This window comes from Monomorium pharaonis, chromosome 3, assembly GCF_013373865.1.
Source record: "Monomorium pharaonis isolate MP-MQ-018 chromosome 3, ASM1337386v2, whole genome shotgun sequence".
In the NCBI taxonomy this organism is placed as follows: domain Eukaryota; kingdom Metazoa; phylum Arthropoda; class Insecta; order Hymenoptera; family Formicidae; genus Monomorium; species Monomorium pharaonis.
The window spans coordinates 2,679,617-2,703,399 of record NC_050469.1 but is presented as its reverse complement, the minus strand read 5'-3'; the positions used below and the strand labels follow the sequence as shown (position 1 = coordinate 2,703,399).

The following is a 23,783-nucleotide window of genomic DNA, read 5'->3' as shown; positions in this document are numbered from 1 at the left end:
GAGTAAGATGCGATAAGAATTTAAATCATATGTAATTTATTTGTACATAAACAGTTTGCCAAAACATAACAATCGACTATGCGTGAAATCTTACAATTTAAAAAAAAACATACTCGCGCTTTTTGATAAGTTATAAAAAATGCTGTGTTTTTATGATTGAAAATGTGATAAAAAAAACTTTTTTATTACATTCCTATACTTTATATTAAAATGTTTGTAAGGAGCAAACACATGCACTTTTGTAAAAAATATACATCATATATGTAATAATAAATATATTTCGCATTATAATTATAAAATTATAAACGTATCTTTTTTAAATTTTTATTAAATGATTATTATTGAAATAAAATAATGATTTTTTCCAATTTTTCTCAAATTGTCCTACTTTTTTACCTTTTGTACTATTTTTTATTTTCTATAAATTACAATTATTAACTTTAAGTTAACAAACATATTGAAATACAAAAAGTAAATAAATTATATATTTTTTTTAAGCAAGTATCATTACAATAGTTTTTTCTTGTAAGTATTAAACTTGGACTATTTAAAACTAAAAGATTTTTTTAATGCACATATAAATGGGTTGTAAATTTTTTATTACACATGCATTTTACCAATTGTCTTAAATTCAAAATACAAAAAAATAATCGTTTTCAGTCATATATTTGTACAAATGTATTCCTAAACAAAAAGATTATATAATAATATTTTTTCAAATTTTTTATAGCCAAAAACTTCAAAAGATACAACCGTCCCGTAATTCAGATAGTTTGACAAAAATACAGTGAAAACAATGTAGTTTACAGAAGGTGAATTTCCCGTTTTAGATTAGTCCAAAACTGAGCGTCGCGTGCTAAAAAAACAGCTAGGAATGAGAAAGTAATAGACATAAACATAGATACAATTTAAAACCAAAACTATAAATCCGATGGAGAATGTATTATAAATGTATCATAAATAAATTTAAAAATATAAATTTTTTTACTTTAAACGTTTGAAAATTATTTTATATTTAAATAATGTCTCAGTTTAAAATTATATAAATAAAAATAAGAGCATTTATATAAAAAAATCACTCAAATATGATGTTAATTTAGTTACAAGTTAGGTATTAAGAGTAGAGAAAAAAGAAGACGGTTATGGCCTAGATGTTGGAATATAGAACTCATAATATCTCAGATACTTTATATTAAATTATAGAGAAAACTGTCCAAATTAGTTCTTTACCCAGACGCACATGCATTTAATGGATGTCCAATTTTGACTTTTATTTTATTCAAATGTTCATAGATGTAATACAAATGATTTAAAAATATACATTATTGGACGTTCAAAATATATTCATACTTAAATATTTTAAAAATTATTTTACGTATGATTGAAAATTCTCATCCAAAATAATTCTTATATAAAATAATTATCAATCTTTTTTATATGTAATAGAAAAATAATAAAATCAAATCTGAATGGATCCAAAAATAGTGATCAAAAAATAATAGTTAAATTATATCAATTGTTTTTCGATTTATATTTATATTTATACTTTGTATGAATGCTTATTTCAGTGCAAAAATTGTAGATGCATGCAATGCGGTTTTCAAAAACGCTTTGTTTTATGTGCGTTGAGTATAACTTTACAACAGTAAAGGGCCTGTGTGAAGTTAGCACCGCATCTTTCAAAATTGTAAGTTTTATCAAGAGTACTGTTTGCACCCCAAAGAGTACTAGAGTTCCTGATAGGTATTAGCAAGAGTACCGCCGAAATACTTAGAGAAATTGCAATTTGAAAATATGAGGTGCTAACTTCCCGTGGCACCGCAACATGAAAAATATATTGTTTTAAAGATCCTATCTTAAAGTACTCGAAAAGTACTACAGTTCCTGATACATTTTAACAATAGTACCAACCGCCAAATATTATAAAAAAATTATTGAAATTTGGAGATGGCACCGCAAAATAAAAAAAATATTGTTTTAATAATTTCATCTTAAAGTACTCAAAAAGTACTAGAGTTCCTGATACATTTTAACAATAGTACCAACCGCCAAATGTTTTAAAAAAATTATTGAAATTTGGGGATGGCACCGCAAAATTAAAAAATCATTCTTTTAATGATCCTATCTTAAAGTACTCGAAAAGTACTAGAGTTCCTGATACATTTTAATAATAGTATTAACTAATAAATACTGAAAAAAAAAATTTTTTAAGATTACAGCCTATCTTTTATAAAAGTGGCCGTAACTCCTTTGCCTTTAATTTTACAGTTTTGTGCCTTAATAACTTTTGAAAGTACTCGCTGGGGTGCCAAAAGTACTCCAATCAAAACCCGGAAATTGTAAAAAAATTTCACCTCTCTGGAGGACTGACTGTATCTAAAAGTGACCGTAACTCCTTTGCGTCAAGTTTCACAGCTTTGTGCCTTAATAACTTTTGAAAGTACTCGCTGGGGTGCCAAAAGTACTCCAATCAAAACCCGGAAATTGTAAAAAAATTTCACCTCTCTGGAGGACTGACTGTATCTAAAAGTGACCGTAACTTCTTTGCGTCAAGTTTCACAGCTTTGTACCTTGATAACTTTCGAAAGTACTCGTTGGGGTGCCAAAAGTACTCCAATCAAAACCCGGAAATTGTAAAAAAATTTTATCTCCCTAAGGGACTGACTGTATCTAAAAGTGGCCGTAACTCTTTTGCGTCAAGTTTCACAGCTTTGTGCCTTAATAACTTTCGAAAGTACTCGCTGGGGTGCCAAAAGTACTCCAGTCAGAACCCGGAAATTGTGAAAAAATTGTATCTCTTTCGAGGACTTAACATAATTAAAAGTGACCGTACCTTTTTTGTTTTTGATTTTATAGCTTTGTAGCTCAACCTTTAAAAGGCCAGCAAATTGTACGTTATATATCAATCTATTTTTTCCAAAAACTTGTATTTATGTATATATATATATAAATTTTTTTACAATTTCCGGGTTTTGATTGAAGTACTTTTGGCACCCCAGCGAGTACTTTCAAAAGTTATTAAGGCACAAAACTGTAAAATTAAAGGCAAAGGAGTTACGGCCACTTTTATAAAAGATAGGCTGTAATCTTAAAAAAATTTTTTTTTCAGTATTTATTAGTTAATACTATTATTAAAATGTATCAGGAACTCTAGTACTTTTCGAGTACTTTAAGATAGGATCATTAAAAGAATGATTTTTTAATTTTGCGGTGCCATCCCCAAATTTCAATAATTTTTTTAAAACATTTGGCGGTTGGTACTATTGTTAAAATGTATCAGGAACTCTAGTACTTTTTGAGTACTTTAAGATGAAATTATTAAAACAATATTTTTTTTATTTTGCGGTGCCATTTCCAAATTTCAATAATTTTTTTATAATATTTGGCGGTTGGTACTATTGTTAAAATGTATCAGGAACTGTAGTACTTTTCGAGTACTTTAAGATAGGATCTTTAAAACAATATATTTTTCATGTTGCGGTGCCACGGGAAGTTAGCACCTCATATTTTCAAATTGCAATTTCTCTAAGTATTTCGGCGGTACTCTTGCTAATACCTATCAGGAACTCTAGTACTCTTTGGGGTGCAAATAGTACTCTTGATAAAACTTACGATTTTGAAAGATGCGGTGCTAACTTCACACAGGCCAGTAAAGGTCCATCTACAATAAGGAGTTTTAGGACGTAACAGTAGGCTGTAAGGAACTTACTTCCAGTTTAGAAAGTCGTAGCAGTAGCCGTAAGCGAAATGAATTATTTTCATTTCGCTACTGTTTACGGCCTACGGCATGCGTCGTGTCTTGCAGGAGAAAAGGCAAAAGGCACAGTCAAAATAAAAGGCACAGTCTATTTTTTTATATCCATATTATTTACACTTTCATCACGAAAACCGATTAAATTAGGCTCATTCGACGCGTTTTTGCGCATGCTTAAAGTGCGCGAATTATCTTATTGCTGCCAGTATTATTGCATTATTGTGGATAGATAAAGTTGTAGAAATTATGCTACTGCATATGTCCTACTATTTTACTGCCTACTGCCAGTCCTATTATAGACGACATAGGTATTTATGAGACACATCTTAAGACGTTTTTAAGACGTCTTTAAGATGTGTCTCATAAATACCTATGTTTGGGTAAGTGCTAAAATCATAAGAAGAAAGACGTTCTATTTGTAAAAATAATCTAAAAATTATAAATAAGAAAAATATGTATTAAAATATATAACAGATAATTGCCAAACTTTCTTGTACTTGTAATGTGTCATATTGTTTTTCATTACAGCATATTATGAATACTAAGAATCATATTCAGAACACTTTATTAATAAATATGGATATTTATTCCTAAAATTCTATAATATAAATAACATAAGTTATATGCTAATACGTGTATTTATATATATCAGGAAAAGCGCATTTTTAAATTAAGATTATCTAAATTCCTCATTTTCATTGCACATTCTTGTAGTTAACATTGAAATCTCAAGCAAAGATGACACACGCACACGCACACACGCGTAAAAAACCTTTGCAAAAATTTAAATTAAATTAAAAATTCAGTATCCATCTTAATTTTGAATACAATTTTATCTATTTACCCGTGATTATTTACTTTAATTTTAATATTCTTACGTTAATTAAAAAGTCTGCTAAATGTTTAATTTGATTAAAATTGTAATCTGACAGTGAAAATGTTATCTTATTAAGGAATATGATTAGTTTCACTATATACCCGTTTATGAGAAAAAGAGAGAAAGAGAGAGAGAGAGAGAGAGAGAGAGAGAGAGAGAGAGAGAGAGAGAGAGAACGCTTAGAATTTAAAAACTTTTTGTAAAAATATTTAAATTGAATTAAAATATCTAACAAAGATAATTATAAATACAATGTTATCTACTTAATTATTACGTAATGATTTTACTCTTATAAGTATTTTCAAAATAAATGTAACATCATTGTTTAATATTCGTTTTATAACTTGTTTTATTTTGTAAAAAAATACAGACTGATTATGTTATTCAAACCTTTTAATTACACAAGTTAAAATGTATAAAATTAATTTAATCTTCCTGAATAAAATTCTCCGGAATTTCTTTTAATCGTGTCTCACATCTTCCAGAATAAGGGTACATTTTGATAATTGTTTTTCTAAAACATAAACTATTCATAGAATTAGTACTTTTTAATTTTATTAAGTGTGTGTGTGTGTGTGTGTGTGTGTGTGTGTGTGTGTGTGTGTGTGTGTGTGTGTGTGTGTGTGTGTGTGTGTAATAAAATGTGGTGATTGTGAGAGTGGAATTTAATGTCTGCTCTGTGTACTATCCAGATTCAAGTCGACTCAGAACATATCAGATTTTTAATTGATTAATACTTCTCAAAAAGCAATAATAAATCACTCAGAGACCTTTGCCAAGACAATCACATGAAGCATACATGAATATGCGTCAAATGAAGATGTTATTCAGTCATAAAAGACCAACTTAAAAAAGGTATGATAAAATATATTTTGATGTTCTTATTTTTTATCTTTTTTATCAACATATATATTTGCATAAATATTTAGATTGTTAAGACTAATTTAGTTATGAAATACTCCATAAATATTTTTTTTGTACTTAAACATCTCTTAATTCATTCCTGTAATATAATGAAAATATTTTAAATGTTCCTAAAATATTTAAATTGATTTCATCTTCTTATCCTATATAAATTCATATCATGTTCTCCAATATGTTTCCAAAATATTCTAATATTTTTTACAAATATTTATAGAATATTCATAAAAAGTGTTTGTGTTATCTTTATATATAAATATACATACGTGCGCATGTATTAAATAATTATGAGTTACAAATATACGATATTAGCACGCTCCGCGTAAGTATGTGTGAATATGTGGGTGTGTTTACATATTAAAGTTATGAAAATGTACCATGCGACACAATCACATATACACATGATAGTGAAGAGCGGGGCTCATTAACATAATTTCAATATTTGATATTTTTAAGCATCATTTTTTATTATAATTATTGTAATTATATTAAACTATGTATCAGAAGAAATTTTTCCCTATATTTACGTATCGGAAACGATTTTGTATGATATAATTTCTTTGTAATAAATAGAATACAAACGCTACATGGCTAGCCTTGAACTAACTAGCCTCGATAGCAAATTAATATAAGTTATGACGTAAGTTTTGCCTATATATATGATAAATTCATATTAAATTATAAAAAACTGTAAACAAAAATATAAACAAATCAAAAATACCTATCTTTGATAAACACTATATCTTTTATAATTATTTTATAATAGTCAAATATTAAAATATTGTGACAAAAAAATTTAAACGCACATATTAGATTATCTTCAATACAGAAATGTTAAATAATAAAACGTTTTATTAGAGTTAAGTTGTAATTGAATATTTACACACATCTCACTTGCTAACCTTACCTTAAATATAAATAAACATACAATTTCTACATACATTTAAATTTAATTATTTTATTTATTACAACAAATTATTATTCAAAATAACATGTCGTATAACAACTTAAAAAGAAAAATGTAAAGAAAACTTTTCTTTTTACTAATAATATTTAGCCTAGATTTATTCTATCAAGCTAAAGAAATTAATACATCAATACAAAATTTTAAAACGCTTGGAAATTTACTTGCCTTCTCTCGGATTTTTTTCTTTCTTTATTGAAATACTTATTTAATTTAAATAAAACTTTGGAAAAAGTAGTTATGTCATAAAAGAGATATTTTGCGATAATTTTCATTGTATTTTTTACCAAAAATAAATAAACGAAATGCAGTGCCAACGATCCTTTTATAGCCCCGGTCTCTCGTATAATGTATTCAATAATTTCCTAAACATTCAAAAATTCTCACTAAAAATTATTAATAATTTTAGTAAGATTAATTAATAAATAAATAAATTAATTATATAGATATTATTAATACGTATTATAAAATTTAATATGTGTATATAAAACAGCCCCGTAAATTTTATACTATTAATACTTCCACATGATTAACAATGCAGCGTTTATTATATTAATTAGTTGGAATTTATTTAATCACGAACTGTTTCATCTTCATCGTTATTTATTTAAGTTGTATCTTTAAAATCCTATTATATTTTAAACATATCTTTCACGAAATCGTTAGAAACCAATTATAGTAAACTTCTAATTTAATTCTTTCCTTCCTTCCTTCTCTCTCTCTTTCTCTCTCTCTTTGTCCTCCCTTCTCTCTTCTCTCTTCCTCTCCGTTCTCGCTTTTCTCTCCTCTTTCCTTCCCTCCTATTGCACCGTCCTCCTCACTATATTTATCTATCTCCCTCTTATACTCTTCTCTTTTTTCCTCTGTCCACGATTAACTCCCACTACATCACCCATAACTACGCCCTGCATAAACATGATTGTAGCGCAATTTGCAAATTATCAAAGAATGACATCCATAGACACTCTGTGCTCTAACTAACGATTTAAGAATTCTCAATTGATGCAGACAAATCAATATTTTTCTTAATTTTTGCTGAAGTTTTCTGCCGGAGTTTTTTGAGCTGTTGTCTCGTAATGCTATCTTGACATGACTCTTCAATACAATGACATTTTGTGTGCTTTCTCTCTCTCTCTCTCTCTCTCTCTCTCTCTCTCTCTCTCTCTCTCTTTCTTGCTTCCTTTTCCTTTTCCCGAGAATATACCATCGTCGAGGAAGTACTAACTTTCGTTGTACAATGACTTGTGGCAATTATTATGCGAGACAAACTATCGTAGGACGGTAACGCCCGTGCAGACATCGCAACCGGTTCGTACCCGGGATGAGCCTGCAAACTCCATGATTGCATACTTTCCGGAGTAAATTTGAACGAAAATGAGAGCTACCGGGCCCTGAGGCCCGGTACCGTTTAAAACACAAGGACCAACGTCTGTCGAATTCAGCTCTCGCCTTGTTCGTACATTGATAAAAATAAGCACGGTAGAAGAGCGATTGTGCGCGAAAAGCGTTCTGTCTAAGAACACAACACTACCATCAATAACCATGCACGCCGGCCGGCCGCTGTGCACATACTGAAGTACTGGACCCGAGCACTGGCCACTGAGTAGAGAGAGGGAGAGAAAAAAAAGAGAAACTCACTCGGTCGACGTTCGCGACCTCGGTCGTACTCGGCTGTCTTCGTGCCCTGTGCTTTGGCCCTGTTCGCCGCGCAGCCTTCCCGGCGATCTCTCCCTCAGCCGCTCATCGTCGATATATACGACAATGGTTTCAAACGAGAAAAGCTCTCACTACACTACTAGTTCTTGCCGCGAAAAGCTGGTGAACGACATTCTGCCATTGCCGCATAGAAAGGGAGGGAACCGGCGCGCGAAGGGGAAAAGATCAATAACAGATCTCTCCCTACTCTTGTGAAACACGGCGTAGCGCAAATGTGCGCGATGTACGCACGGCATTTACATACGAATAGACAGATAGGCGCACCTTGTCAGCTCATTTTTTGGGAACAAATTTTCACGAGTGTTTTTATCGTAGATAAAAACTTACTCGTCTGTCAAAATCAACTCTTGGGGTGAACAACATTTAAAAATTTTCAGTTGTAAACACTGTTTTGTAAAGTTTATATGTAAAAAATTTTATAAATAAATGACCGTTATATAATTTCAATTGTTTTTTACACATAGAAAAAGAAAGAAAGAGAAAGGATTATATATCTACTGAAAATGTATGACATAATTATAAAAATAATAATTATTTTAATTAAAAATAATAATTATAATTTGTAATAAATATTTCAAATCTTTTGATAAAATTAACAAAATGTTTATAATATGCTATATATGTATATTATATTTGTTTACAATATAAATTATAAACATTACATAATAATTATGAAAATATGTATTATGGAAAATATACACTGTATGGAGATATCACGTAATAAGCATACGTCATTTGACGTCAGATACTAGGCATGTTTGTACTACTGACGTCAAGTAACTAAAAAAATATTATATGTAAGTTAATTATTTATAGTGTTAAAATGTATTTTATGTAAATGTATTCATGCATAAGTGAAGATATTACTTCATGATATTTTTTATTCTGACGTCATTATCAGGGTTGGAAAGTAATGTGTTACTTTTATAACACAATTACCGTTACAGTTACTCTTTTTGATAACAAACTGGTAACGGCGTTACTTTTCTTTACTTGTAATTGTAACGTGGTTACATTTTTTAAGTAACGATAACGAATATGGTTACTTTTACATACTTTTCATATTTTAAATTTTATATTTATGAAATATCGTAATTTTTATAATTCAGTCTTCATCAACCATTCTAAATACAATTTATCAACTTTCTAAATATGATAAAATTATTTAAAAATTGTGGGACTTAAAATAAATCTTTAAAATTAAGCAAAAACATAATACATTTATAAAAATTTGGATGATATATGAACATACATATAATCACAAAACACATCCATTTTTAAAGAGGAAAAATTTAAGAATGAGATATATGTGTATAGAATATGTAAGCATCTGAGTGCGAAGAAAGAAGGAACTTGAATAAATTACATAACGTTAAATAAATAATCAAATAAAACTAAATATAAAAGATAAAAGAATTTCTAATGCATTTATCGTACAGTTATTTTAAAGAAGAAAATCGAAGAAATTTTGAGAAAGAATATACTATGCATATAATTAGGACATTTCTTTGCATGACAAAACACGTACTTCTTTATTTAGTCTACAATGAATCTTCATGATGCTGAATTAAAATTTTGCTGTGATTTAATTTATTTAATATTTAGCTCATATAAACAATTCGTTAACATTTTAATCAGTCTTAAAGCACAATTACAAGTTAGATGCTAAGAAGCATTTAGATCCTCCTTTCTCGAAAAACTGTAAATGATTTATTGCAGAAAATAATTTCTCAACTGGGATGGCCAGCCTAACTGAGGTGTTATTTTTCGCAATGTAAATAATTTATTGCAAAAAATATTTCCTCAACCAGAATGGCCAGCTCTGGCTGAAGCATTATTTTTTGCAATAAATTACATACAAATGTACAGTTTTTGGGAAAGACGGAATTTTGTAGATGCTTTTATGCATCTAGCTTGCAAATTGCATTTTAACTGACACAAAAAAGCACAGTTCATATGAATTAGAAATTCTATTTAATCCTATTTGTATTATTTATATTTATGTTATCTGTGTAATATAAGCAACTATTAAATTCTATATTATGTCTTTTTCCTTTCTCTGTCTCACTCTATGTGTGTGACGTATATGTATCTGTGCAAGTATAATCTCAAGCACAATAGTACACAAAATTTGGAAATAAAATGCAAATTTGGATGATCAAATATAAGCCCAAGATTACTTTTCAAAATTTTTTAAAGCTTATCTATTTTAAGATAAGAAATCTATGAAATTTTATAGTTATTTCAAATGTAATTGTAATAATGTTGATACAATATATTTAATATATTTTTCATAAATTCGTTACCTTAGTAATTAATACAAATTTTTATCACTTACCAATCGATGCGCAACAGTGGAGTTATTAGAAATGAAGCTACGATGATTCTGTAACATAAAAACATAATTTTCAAAGTAGCGTTCAAAAAAGAATTATTATAAATTCATTATTTTTACTCGCACAAAATGTTTTGATCGCTGTTCAGTTAAATATCAAATTCTATTAAAATATTATAAAAAATTTCAAGATAAAAATAAAGTTATATAATGTCTTAGATTAAAATTTTTATTTTTTTAATTATTTTTAAATTATTGAAATAAAATTAATAAGTGTGAAGAGAATACCAATTTTACACGAGTGAACAATAAGGCTTACCGCAAAGTTGCTCCACCGACGTTTGATGCCCTCCTAAGCCTCCTTCTTCTATTTTGATATTGTCAAATTTCCTCTTCTTCCTTTTCCGCATAAGTTATTAAAAAATAATTTGCTATGTCATTCGGAGCAACTCTGTTTCGTGTTCGTTTCGTTCTGAAAATAATGCACAAGTGTAATTAAGATGATTGTCTTTCGCACGGTTTATTTCACTTGTCAAAAGTGATGCCGTGACATTGCATAACTCGTTTTTAAATTCATGTTCATGAATTTTCTGAATAACAAATAATATGCATTTGTTTTTTTATAATAGTTGTTATCATAAAACGAAAATAAGAAAATTAATATTATAGGTAGATATTCACGCAAATAATTGATTATTTGGTTAAATAATCGACAACGCAACAATCAGATTTTTGTCTACTATAATAACCCGAATATCTGTCTGTAATATTAATTTGCACATTCTAATGTTACAATATGGAATAATAATTATGAAAGATAAAAGACAAGTCTATTATTTAATATTGTTCAATATACAGAACATATATGAAATTCAAAGCGGAATGCTTTTGCCATACATTATCGGCTGACCAAGTACTGCAATGTAAATGCTACTTACCAAATAAATATCGCGATGTCATCCGCCTCGGAACCGATTCATATCAAGATTGTCACGATCTGCAAATGAGAAAAAATGCAAATTAAAATAGCGAAGATTCCTTTCCCGCGCGTCACAATTGAGTGTCGCATAATCGCGCGATCTTCGCTTGAACAAATATTAATAAATACGCGTTCGACCAAATTATTACGTAAAATGAATATGTGTTACACTTACCAATTAAGTGATTCGCGATGTCATTCGTTCCGGAATCGGAGTTCATTCTGCCTTCGTTGCTTTCTGAAAGTGATACGCAAATTAAGATGGCGTGAAACGGCTTCGTCTCTTTCGTGCGATCAACTCCATCAAGCGAGTGACGCCGCGCCGCGCGATACGCCAAATCTTTTTGCAGCATCGTGCGAAGAGAATACAAAAAGGTTTGATACTGGCATCGCTGGGTATGCGTCCCTACATGTAGATTGCCCACATGAATAATAATGTGACGACTGTCTTTTTCCAAATATTGCGAGTAACGCGTATTGTCCAATATATCGAAAATGCATAAACGCAAAGTTAAGACTGGGAATTTAGATCAAGTTACGATACATATATTTGACTTACCGAGTAGATATGGCGCGACGTTTGCTCCGGCACCGGTCCATGTCAGATTTGCCACAATCTGCAAATGAGAAAGAAATGCAATTAAGATGGCGGAGGGATTCCTTCCCGCGCGATCGACTTCGCGCATCACGATTGACATATCGTTACGAGTCGCGATCTTCGCTTGAACAAGTGTTGACAGATACGCGTTCGAACGAATTACAACGCAAGGTTAGGTCGATACGTCTTATATTTACCATGCAATTAAGAGATTCGCGATGCTACTTAATTATCCCGGAGCCGATCTAATCTTGCGTCCGTTACGTTCTAACAGCGATACGCAAAAAGATGGAGTGAAACAGCTTCGTCACTCTCGCGCGGTCAACTTCACGTGTCAAAACTGACGCCGCGTCGCGCGGTTAACTTCACGCGCCAAAGTAACGCCGCGCCGGGGTGCGTTCCAAAATTCAACCTTTGTTACTATACCGCGTTCCAAAATTACTAATGAGAATTGATTACCAATAGTATGTCGTTCCAAAACATCGTAGTTAGTCGACCACGAAGGTAACTTTCTTACCTCATAAAATTGAGAGGTTATTGTGGTTACCCAACCTCAGATAACCCATATCGCTTCTACATGGGGTAACCTCTGGGGTTACCCAAGATTAATTTTGGAACGCATTCTCGCGTGATTGATATGCCGAATCTTTTTGCAGCATCCTTGCTGCCAGCCATCCTCTCCATACAGCACGATGGTGCAAAAAGATTCGATACTGGCATTACTGGTACGCGTCCCTACATGTCGATTGCTTACACGAATAATCGATAATGCGACGACTGTCTTTCCAATATTCCGAGTAACGCGTATTATCCATATGAAAAATGCATGAGCGTGATATTAAGACTGGGAAATTAGCCCAAGTTACGAAACAAATTTAACTTATTGAGTATATAGATATGGCGCGACATTTGCCCCGGCAACAATCCACGTATATAGCAACGGCGATCGTGGTAAAATCTAAGCGATTGTACGAGCGATTGAGGCATTTCATTTATATAGCATCAATATCATACATGCAATTACCTCTTTGGGTTGAGGATGCCGCTTATAAAATTTTTATACGATTTGTTTCGTTGAATACGATCGAGAATATATGTTACTTTCAACGACCCATGACGAGGTTGAATCTTGGAAAACATTATTTTGTAACATGTCGTTTACTCCTGTTACCTTCTTGCTACAATTACAAACGTAAATAATTAACATTTTTTGTGTGGTTCTTTATTTATTCAAAAAAATAAATAAATAGAAGAATATTCATTGAAACTCGATTTCGTTCTAGCCTGTAGCTAAACTAATAAAGTTAATAAAAAATAACATTGAAAATAAGACTAGAGTGAAAAACTATTATTAATATAAAAAGTTTGTAAAAATCAATTTTGCAACAAATTTTTATAAACGAATTATTGAAAATGATTGTACGAACTAATTACGTCAATCAGAAAAAATAACGAAAGAAATGTATGTACATACATATAACATTTCTGTCGTTCTTTGATTATGCAAAAAATAACTGACGCTTGACGCTCATTTTCAGCGTCAAAAGACATCACGTGACTAAAAATAAAGATACCCATTCGTCATTTTTAGTCACGTGATGTCTTTTGACGCTGAAAATGAGTGTCAACGTGAAAAGGCACCTTAAGAGCTCTAGGTCAATAAGCATCTTATGTATATCAATATGGCGACTTTATGCTGGGAACTGATTGGTTCAACGGTCTTATGCTATGCTTATGCAGCTTATGTCATTGGGTGCATTCAGTAGCACAACCGCTCACTGAGCGGCTAAGTAACAATTGAAGATGATTGGGTCTTAAGGCCTTCACACATGAATTGATATAACCGTAATAGCAAGGTTTCGACCAATCACGTACTTGAATTAGCCGGTTACGGCAGGTTACGGTTATGGTCGCCCAATCCGATGCGTCAAAACCTTACGTTATGGTTATGTCAATTCATGTGTGAGAGCCTATAGACCCCCTGGGGCCCGATTCTTGAAGTCATTCGCAAGAGAAACGTATACGCAAATACTCGCTCTAACAGAAAATTGTAAGTTTATTGGTTAATAGCCATACGATAGCCAATAAATTTCTAACTTTTCTGTAAGAACAGAATTTGCGAATACGTTTCTCTTGCGAATAAATTCAAGAATCGAGCCCCTGGTATTGTGTGATGGCCTTAAGGCCGGATCTACAATAGGTGTGATAAGCCTTAAGCCATAAGAAGTTAACCAATTATATTCGATTATTCTTCTCACATTCAATTATAATTGGTCAATTTCTTATGGCATAAGGCTTACTACATCTATTGTAGATCCGGCCTAAGGCTGCGTTTCTTCCGAACGCATCATAAGCAGGTAGGGTAGGAAATGTTGTTTTAAAGGAGTAACAAAAGGAAGAGGATACTAAAGCCTAGACTCCATTAACGCGTTGAGCTGCGGCAACGCATGCGGCAATGTGTGTCGACGAATCAGAATCTTCAACGCAGGCTGCCGCAAGTCGCCTGCGGCAGCGTGCGTTGAAATTGAAAAATTTTGATTTTGACGCAGCGGAGAGACATATTCGGTAATGTTCGGTAATATTCGGAACATTTCGGAAGTCGTGAACCACGATCATGATGATTATGTATACCATGGTTATGTAGGCTTATAACCTCAATCGCATTATTTTTGTTATTACACATGAATAATGCAATGTCAAACATGAATTCTGGAAATGAAAGTTGTGAGGATTTAAATGAATTGATAATTCATTATGTAAAATCTTGCTCCGAGATATGGGATATAAAAAATAAACATTATAAAGACAATAATGTGAAAAACAAAAAGTGGGCAGAAATTGCACGAGAACTAAATGTACCTGGTAATTATATTTATCAATTTTAAAATATAAATTATCAGCTTTAAAATAAATTAATATTTATTTTAATTTCAAAATTATTATAATATTATTTTAACATTTTATGTATTATTTTACTTTACATTATAGATGATTTTGTTAAATCTCGTTGGCGGTCTATCCGTGATAGATACATAAAAGAAAAAAAGAAACTTTTAACAAAAAGTGGACAAGCAGCAACTAAATCTACAACATGGTCGCTTATGCCTCATCTAGAATTTTTAACAGAAACTGTGGAAGCAAGACAGTAAGTTTATTCACGTTTTAATTTAATCTTATTTATTAATTAGCTGTATAATTTCAGAACAATTTCTAATTTACAAGATGATAATGTCCAAATAACTCAAGTTTTTACACCATCACAGTATATAATACCAATACAGTCAACTGTATCATCAATACAGTCAACATCGTCATCGACACAAAACTGCGAAGTGGAAATAAGTACGTTTTGTTTTTTAATGGTGAATATTATAGATTCTTATGAAATAAAACATTTAATTACTATTACAAAATTGAAAAATTTTGATTTTGAAATCACAATTAAATGGGACATAGAACAAAAATTGGTTGTCCTGAATTACCCAAAAATTATAAAGACAATAACACAAAAGTGTACAAAAATAGCTCAAGAAACGTTCCAATGTTGTAATAGTAATAATTATTTTTTAGGTGATTATATGAAGAGTTCTTCATCACAACAAAATAGGGAACTGTTAACTCCTATTTTGACGAATAATACGCCTTATATCTCGTCAAACTCTCCTAGTCCTGTGCTTCGAAATTTAAATTCTCCATGCTCTTCAACAGCTAGTAGTTCGTATTCATCATTAATGTCTCGGCCTCCTTCAACGTCACCATGTCCTTCGAATTCAAGTCGAGCTAAAAAACGTTAGTTACTGCGATTTCTTATCATTTATCATATATCACTTATCATTTATATGTACTTTTATTGTACATGTTTAATTTTTAATATTTTAATTACTTTAAAAGTATCATTATTTAAACATGTTTCTAATTATTTTATTAATTATTAAAGTATTTATTAACTAAAGTTTTTTATTTTCCAGGCAAAAGTGAATCATTAGATCCTGTGGACGAAGCAATTTTAAATATCACCAGTGAAAAAACGAAAAGGGACAGTCTAAGTAATTTTACATCAGATGATTTATTCTATCTATCCATAAGTCGCGATACTCAACAGTTAAATATTAGAGACAAAATGCGCTTAAAACAGACCGTTTTGAATACTTTGTCAGAAATATTAAGTAATAATTCAATTATTGAATAATATATACATTATAAAAAGTTTTTCCTTTATCTCATTATCATTTTTTTATGTGTATTAAAAATCTTATGTCACGTATGTTCAACATTGTTTAGCATGGTACTTGCGGTTCTTTATACTTGTACAATTTCTACACTTACCATTTTTTGTTTGTATCATAAACAACGTTCTTCAAAATTTGCTATTTTTCTCCACTGCCAATCTACGGCACCTTCCTCCATAAAATACTTTGTATATCCCTGTCTAACTTGTTTTGCTTCATTTGAAGAGTTTCTACATGTAGTTGCAGTTAAGTTCTGCCATAAAGGTAGCTGTCCTTCCACTCTCCATATCACATTTTCTGTATTATCACAGCAATCTTCACGGTCAACCAAATCATTCGGAATGTATCTTCTACGAGCAGGTAGTATTTGAAGATCTTCATTTATAAGCCAATTATGCAAAACAACACAAGCTTTAATGATATTTTCTACAATTGGAATCGATGCAATAATTGGCTTTCGAAAGATTCGCCAACGTGATGACATCAATCCAAAAGTGTTTTCGATTAATCTCCTGGCTCTACTAAGACGGTAATTAAAAATGGTTTTATCCGCAGTCAAATTGGTACCTGGATATGGCCTCATCATATTCGTTAGAAGTGGAAATGCTGCATCTGCGACAAACACCATAGGCAAGGAAATATTTGTATTTGGAAGATTCTTTGGTGGAGGTAATGCTAAAGTTCCATCCATTAAATGCTTTCCAAAATCCGTGTTTCGAAAAATACCACCGTCGCTTTCTCTTCCAGCAGAACCAATACTCACATAAATAAATCTTAAGTTGGCATCGCACACTCCAAGTAGAACTGTGCTGAATTGACTCTTATAATTATAAAAAGCCGAGCCCGTATTTTTGAAACATTGTACTTGAATGTGCTTACCATCAATGGCTCCGACACAGTTAGGAAAATTCCACTTCTGTTCAAAATCTATAGCAACTTTGGCCCATGTTGCAGCCGTAGGTCGTGGAAGAACTCTTGGCATAAGTGCCACCCAAATAGCATGAGTCGTTTCCGTAATAATTTTTGGAACAGTAGATTTACCAATACGGTACAAATAATGCAAACTTATCATGCTGTCACCTGAAGCAAGGTACCGTATAGTCAATGAAAGACGTAATCCAGCACTCAGGGGTTCTCTTGTTACGTGCAGTTTTGTTATTTGACTTTCAACTACAGCTAGCAATTGATCAAATTGATTATGTGACATTCGATGAAAATTGAAAAATCGCTCAGGATCATTTCGCAATTCCAATATCAAATTTTCATATGCACCTTGTTCAAATCGTTCTCTAATTATTGGATGAATCCACCAACGAGCCGTTCTTCTATTTTCTTTCAATCGATTTCGCCGTTTCCTCCTTCGAAGCCATAAAAGCAGAGCAAGATTTTCATCCATTTTTTAAATAATAATTTGCACTATGCAATTTTAGAGTTATGTATGCTGCAAGAGATACACTGCGTTTCGCAATCCAGAATTTAAGGTTACGTTCGGCGGCGTCAAGTGCGTCACGGTTTTGTCCAACGCACCTATAGAGTCGAACGCAATGCGTCGCCACACAACGTTGCCGCAGCTCAACGCGTTAATGGAGTCTAGGCTTAAGGGTCTGTTCGCGTCACATGCTCCGACATGCTCCTATTCACCCTAACGTACTCCAATACGTTGATTCCGACGCCAACCTATTAGAATGCGTTGGAGTGAGTAGGATCGTGTCGGGGCATGGCGACGCGAACAAACCATAAATTACCAGAAAGAGTGTCCAAATAGCCAAAATAGCCACATTACACGTACGTAGTAGGCTGAGGGTTGATACTGAGAGCACACTAAATGATACATATCTAACCAAAAAAAGAAGACGGAACATAAAAATTAATGGTCTGAAGAATGACAGTAACAAGAAAGTCGAAGATATTATTTGTTATATATTAATAACATTAATAATAGTTTTAATGTGAAAATTTTATCGAGTATTTGCATTATTATAAATGCGACAAAATGGGAGGCGGAGATTTGGTAAGCTTAAGTTTAATTTATTATTTATTAATTTCTAAATCGCACGCCGTTTAAAATACCACTTTGAAGATAAACCTTTTCACTCAGTCTTTTCTCTCTCCAGAAATACTTTTTTGTTTTTGGACACATTTTTTCATTTTGAACATTAGAATCAGAGAATGGGCCAGGCTCCAACATTTTCAAAACAAATCGGACATTGAGTGGAACGGTCTGCTGCACGTGCAGTTAGTCCTTCGCGAATTGCACAGCGTTACCACGTTTAAACACTATACTAATCAAACGAGAAAATGTACTCACTTAATTAGTTTGTTATCGACAGTACTATGTTAATTACAATATTTTTAGTTTCTTATTAAAAACAAACATGAGATACCAATTATTCAATTGTGTGTACAGAGGATTAAGATTATAAAATGACAAAGTCAAGCATGAAATTTGTCATATTTTTAAATTAATATACATAAAACCTTCACAGAATTTGAAAAAATCATGGCATCCATCTACTATGAAGAATATGGAGAAAGTAAGGAAAGCAGAACAACAAAATGATCAAGAGAATAAAAGAATAGCCGAATTGAAGAAGGAGATTGAAATAGAGAAAGATTTGGAGGACATAAAAAAATATGCTATAGAACAAGGCGTGTTAGAAAAGAAGGACGATAAAAAATTAGACTGGATGTATAAAGGACCAAATCAAATGATTAACAGAGAGGAGTACTTATTAGGAAGACCAGTTGATAAAGCTTTTGAACAAATGCAACAGGCAGTAAAAGATACAGAACTGAATAGGATGCCAAAAAATCATGTTGAATATGGTATGTATCTGTGTGTGTGTGTGTCCTTATTTTGTTTTTTGACATTTATAAAGATTGACATCAGAATGGTAACTGCCAGATTATCCGAATTTAAAACTTAAACATCTTGAACAAATTTCAATCTCATTCGACTGTGATGAATCTTTTATAAAATTGACAACTTTACAACATTAAATATGACGTAATTACAATCAGGGATAACTTTTATATCTGTATTAGCACTGAAGACTCGAATCAGGAGTCAAAACATTTGCGCGTTGTAGATTAATATATTAGACTGCGTTTGCGTTGCAACACATTTAAACATCTTTAATAATAAATTAATTTAACAAATTAATTTGCACACACACAGTGCGGGCTCTTATCGCCTTATTATTTGTTACATTTTAATTGAATTACCAGAGCCTAAATTTTAGTTTTAGTTAATATAGAATATACATACAGAATAAATTTTAATTGATGCACCAGATTTTTCTCTGCAATTCTAATTAACTTATAACACCCAAGTGTCAGCTGCTTAGGTTGTCTCAGGCAAGTCTCTTAGGCAAGTCTCAGATCATCTAACCATCTCACTCAAACTTTCAATGCTGTCAATCTAAGCAGCTGACACCTATGAGTATTCACTAGAGTTGCAGTAAGCCATCTCCTATTATAGACCTTATATACACATATAAAATCTATGGCTTGTATAATAAAAAACTGGTTTATTTATTAAAATTTACACACGCGCGCGCGAAGTGCCTAAAGAACGTGAATATTTAAATATTTACACAATTTTGTTATTCCTGATTTATCTTATTTTATGATTTTTTTGCTCTAATTGCGAATATGTTGGAATATCTTCTATGTATGTACGTGTGTGTATATGGATTTGTGTATATAGGATATAAATAAATAAGCCAAACATGCTAAGAATTTCCATCGATTAAACATTAAAAAGAATTATATTAACCATGTTTATTAAACATGGTTATATTAACCAATTAAATACTTAGTTCTTGAGATAGAAGGAATGTTATCATGAGAAACAGTAAAATATCCTTAAAAAAATCTTGATTTTATGTAGAAATATACCAGAATAAAATAGAAAATATCTCATAAATTATTGATTTTGTGACCTACTTTAATATGCAAACTAATTATATGAATCGTATTGTGTAAAAAAATTATATAAATTTATTTAAAAGAATGGAAACTTAATTTTTTTTAATTAATTCTTTTGAAATTTGATTTTAGCAGATTATAGCCCTCTTCACACATATTCAATTTTTATCTAAAAAATATATGTCTCAACAATATTATTTTTTTTGTTAATTGCTTTATTTTCAAGATATTTTATTATTTTACAATAAAATTTTTCCTATCTCAAAAACTAAGTTAATGTAATTTTTTAATCCATGTTTATATAAATTTTCGAATAATGTTTGATGAAGAAATAATCCCTAGAATATTTGACACTTATTAATTTACACCTTGCATAAACATAAATGCATGAGTATACATGTAAGCAAATAATGTGTAGCAATGTGCATTAGTACGGCCAATCAAATTTGTTATAAGTAATGTACATCTTTCATTTGATACTAGAATGTATTCCACCTTCACTACGATTTTTCTCTGGTACTGAACAAGTGGATCTGGCTAGAAAAATACAAGAAGATCCTCTATACGCCATAAAGAAGAAAGAGATGGAGAGTAGGAATCAACTTTTAAAAAATCCTGTTAAATTAAAACAACTTAAAGAATTGGTATATAGATACATTTAGTTGATATATTTACTGCTTTCTTTATGCCGAATAATTATTTAATTTTTATTTGTTTATAACTTAGCTCGAGCAACAATCGTGCAAAGATAAAAGTGAAAAGAAGAAATCGAAGCAGAAAGATAGTAGTGAGGATGAAACTAAATTGGATATTTTATTAGCTACTAAATATAAACAATTAAAAGACAATATCACTGAAAAAAACTTGCTAAAATCAATGAAAAAAATAAAACACAAGCGGATGAAAAAATCAAAAAAACATTATTATAATTCTGATAGCGAAACAGACAACAGCAATAACGACAAGTCTATTAAAAAGAAACGACATAAACAACGAAAAAAGCGAAAAAGAAGTACAGATGATAGCGATAGTGACAGTATTGATAGCAATAAAAAAATCATCATTAAGCATAACACGAAAGATAAAAAAGAAGTATATGACCGGAAATATTCAAGAAATGATACAAGAGTAGATGATAGAGAAAAAGTCAAAAAAAGAAACTTGAGCGAAGATAGAAAAATAGAAGATAAAAACTTAAGGTACGGAAGAAATAAAAAACAAAGAGAAGAATATAATAAGAATGATGATCGACAATGCGATAGTAAACAAAGAGATGGCTCAAGAAATAAATACAATGATAAAAAATGTTTAGTAGAGAAACAAAATGATACGAAGGTAAGTGAGAAAGCTTTTAATTTCTAATAAACAGTTTTATAATCATATATTGATAAATGTTAATATAAGCCGACACTGGATGTTTGCTTGTGTAGTAATTTATTGTTTTTTAGTTATGACATTTTCGTATTAGAATTTTTTTCTCAAAATGTTACAAAAAATTTGTTATTAAAAAATCTCGTGCCATTTTAGGAACACCCTGTAATATATCTCATTGTTTAGTAATTCTTTTATTTTAGTAGTGAGTGATCTGTCTAACACTATCCATTACATTGCGTTTGTTGGCTTTTGTGAAGACTTGTCAATAAACATAAAAACCATATATAGTAGAATACAACAAACCATTCAGTAATTACAGAATATAAAATCCATCGTAATCACGAATTTGATTGGAAAGGCATGGAAATCTTGAACATAGAAAAGAAATAAGAGACTCATTTTCAAAATGTTGCACATTAAACAAAAAAATCAATGGTCTCAACCATCAGAACGTTACATATTTTTTCAATCAAATGTATTTACCCTACATTAATAATTTGTAAACAATGATTATAATCCATTGATTCCTGATCCTGTTTTCGATCCATTATGAAGAACAACGGTAGAAAATTTATTTACTATTATTTCATGTTCTGGCTCATACCACGCTATTTCTATATTTTATTACACTGACTAACCACAATACTCACTTCACAATATTTAACTTTTTGACTGGCGTTTTAATTTCATACTTCGATCGATCATAAATGTTGATCTTTTGCTGCATGTCACAAAGATAAGCGTGTAACGCATTTGATTAATCGTTAGGTTATTTTCCACCTTTTATTATCCTTTATTTTTATTTGACCATGAAAAATATCTTACACTTTGGGCATTCCTTTTTATATCATTGGAAGGTGACACAAACTACAACAACAAATATTTTTGTGATCTTATACTATTGCACTTAAGAGGTTTGAATTACGAATATAAACGTTTGAATTATGAATCAAAATGTTTGGGTACGATATACATAATTTATTTTGTGTTCGCGTTGCAACGCGTTTAACATCAGTCTAAATAAATTTCTTACATACTTATATAATATTTTTATTAGTATTAATTTATTAATATTAATGATGAAATTTTTAATAACCAACTCCCTTTTTTACTATAGCAAGGATAAGTTTTTCTTTGTAACATGAAAAATTTTATTGCTTGTAATATACTCGTATATAAACACATTTTTAATGAATTGAAACTCTTTAGTCTATAGATGGTTGATATCAATAGTATAGTAAAAAAGATATAAATGGATAAGAGAAGGGAAAACTGAGCATTACCCTTTTTTATTATGTATAAAATAATCTGTAATTTTTTTCATAATTTTCTTATTATTTTGCAAATAGATAATACTACTTCTAATATTAATTACATTGAATTGTAGAATAGGAAAGAAGAAAAATATACACCACACACAAAATCAAGACCGGGTCTTACAGAAAAGGAGAAGGAACAACGGCGAAAAGAAATGATGGAAAATGCAGTGTGGCGTAATAAAGAAAGAGAGAAAAATGTAAAAATGTATCGCGAACAAGAGAAGAAAGAAGAGCAAAATAACATATCGAATAATAAAGATTTTATTAGGTACGTCAATAAACTTTCAAGCATAGATTTTTTGTATTTTTCAAGAAATAGACAATAGATTAAAATAAATTGAAATTGAATACTTATTATAGAAAACAATTAATCGTCGTAACAGAAGTGGGTACTGTCGCATCTAGGATCAAAGCTAATATTAATAATATACAACGTTCCGGACGAGCAATGGATACAAATTTCGTGAAAAGATGATTTTTATCTCCAATCCTATTTACTTTGTAGAATTATGTAATTAAAATTTATTATTTATGAAAATTACGTATATTAATTTTTATTATGTATAAAATAATCTCTAATTTTTAATAATTTTCTCATTATTTTGCAAATAATGTAATACATCCTTAAATCAACTTCTAATACTAATCACATTGAATTTTAGAATAGGAAAGAAGAAAAATATAGACCACACACAAAATCAAGACCAAGATTATTTTATACATAATAAAAAAAATGTAAATGTAAAAAATATTTTGAAAAATATTGTTTGAGGGAGTAGGATTTTGT

The 23,783-nt window shown here is 30.6% G+C and overlaps 4 protein-coding genes and 1 long non-coding RNA gene across 20 annotated transcripts in view; 3 read left to right on the top strand and 2 right to left on the bottom strand.

The window, feature by feature from the left end:
- LOC105839152 overlaps positions 1-11,028 on the bottom strand; it is a 58,998-nt gene extending 47,970 nt beyond the window's left edge. For 4 of the 9 annotated variants that reach the window (XM_036284797.1, XM_036284803.1, XM_036284804.1 and 1 more), the window contains exon 1: positions 6,804-8,148. The gene's annotated coding sequence lies outside the window, so the exon portion shown is untranslated. The other 5 variants (XM_012685245.3, XM_036284800.1, XM_036284798.1 and 2 more) reach the window with 4 other exon arrangements.
- LOC118644920 lies at positions 420-6,240 on the top strand. Its single transcript, XR_004962697.1, has 2 exons — positions 420-1,663; positions 3,646-6,240. It is a non-coding gene; the product is annotated as an uncharacterized LOC118644920 (long non-coding RNA).
- Positions 11,029-14,552: 3,524 nt separating the features above from the next.
- Positions 14,553-16,353, top strand: LOC105830592. 2 transcript variants are annotated; one of them, XM_036284796.1, is made up of 5 exons: positions 14,553-15,006; positions 15,133-15,289; positions 15,347-15,486; positions 15,715-15,933; positions 16,113-16,353. In XM_036284796.1, the coding sequence occupies exons 1-5, from the start codon at positions 14,826-14,828 to the stop codon at positions 16,331-16,333; spliced, it is 918 nt and encodes a 305-aa protein (XP_036140689.1). In that variant the 5' UTR covers positions 14,553-14,825; the 3' UTR covers positions 16,334-16,353. The 2 variants fall into 2 exon arrangements, with proteins under 2 accessions (XP_036140689.1, XP_036140688.1); XM_036284795.1 differs by having other exon boundaries at positions 14,556-15,006; positions 15,347-15,933.
- Positions 15,757-17,937, bottom strand: LOC105830591 (protein ALP1-like). 7 transcript variants are annotated; one of them, XM_012669998.3, is made up of 3 exons: positions 17,253-17,921; positions 16,471-17,177; positions 15,757-15,924 (listed from the first exon to the last, which is right to left on the bottom strand). In XM_012669998.3, exons 1-2 carry the CDS (start codon positions 17,767-17,769, stop codon positions 16,486-16,488), a joined length of 1,209 nt encoding a protein of 402 aa, XP_012525452.1. In that variant the 5' UTR covers positions 17,770-17,921; the 3' UTR covers positions 15,757-15,924; positions 16,471-16,485. The 7 variants fall into 7 exon arrangements, with proteins under 7 accessions (XP_012525452.1, XP_012525455.1, XP_012525453.1 ...); XM_012670001.3 differs by having other exon boundaries at positions 16,471-16,985; XM_012669999.3 differs by having other exon boundaries at positions 16,471-17,549; positions 17,646-17,921.
- A 147-nt stretch (positions 17,938-18,084) lies between these two features.
- Positions 18,085-23,676, top strand: LOC105830590 (pre-mRNA-splicing factor CWC25 homolog). The gene is made up of 6 exons (XM_012669996.3): positions 18,085-18,384; positions 18,860-19,199; positions 20,787-20,947; positions 21,030-21,638; positions 23,065-23,264; positions 23,357-23,676. Exons 1-6 carry the CDS (start codon positions 18,367-18,369, stop codon positions 23,469-23,471), a joined length of 1,443 nt encoding a protein of 480 aa, XP_012525450.1. The 5' UTR covers positions 18,085-18,366; the 3' UTR covers positions 23,472-23,676.
- Positions 23,677-23,783: the final 107 nt, after the last annotated feature.

Bases quoted from the DNA above. Each gene is read 5' to 3' on its own strand.
- LOC105830592 (XM_036284795.1), top strand. From the start codon at position 14,826: ATGAATAATGCAATGTCAAACATGAATTCTGGAAATGAAAGTTGTGAG. The intron at 15,290-15,346 runs GTAAGTTTATTC...GTATAATTTCAG, and splicing joins GAAACTGTGGAAGCAAGACA to AACAATTTCTAATTTACAAG. The intron at 15,934-16,112 runs GTTAGTTACTGC...TTTATTTTCCAG, and splicing joins TTCAAGTCGAGCTAAAAAAC to GCAAAAGTGAATCATTAGAT.
- LOC105830591 (XM_012669997.3), bottom strand. From the start codon at position 17,769: ATGGATGAAAATCTTGCTCTGCTTTTATGGCTTCGAAGGAGGAAACGG.
- LOC105830590 (XM_012669996.3), top strand. The intron at 19,200-20,786 runs GTATGTATCTGT...ATTTGATACTAG, and splicing joins AAAAAATCATGTTGAATATG to AATGTATTCCACCTTCACTA. The intron at 20,948-21,029 runs GTATATAGATAC...TTTATAACTTAG, and splicing joins TAAAACAACTTAAAGAATTG to CTCGAGCAACAATCGTGCAA.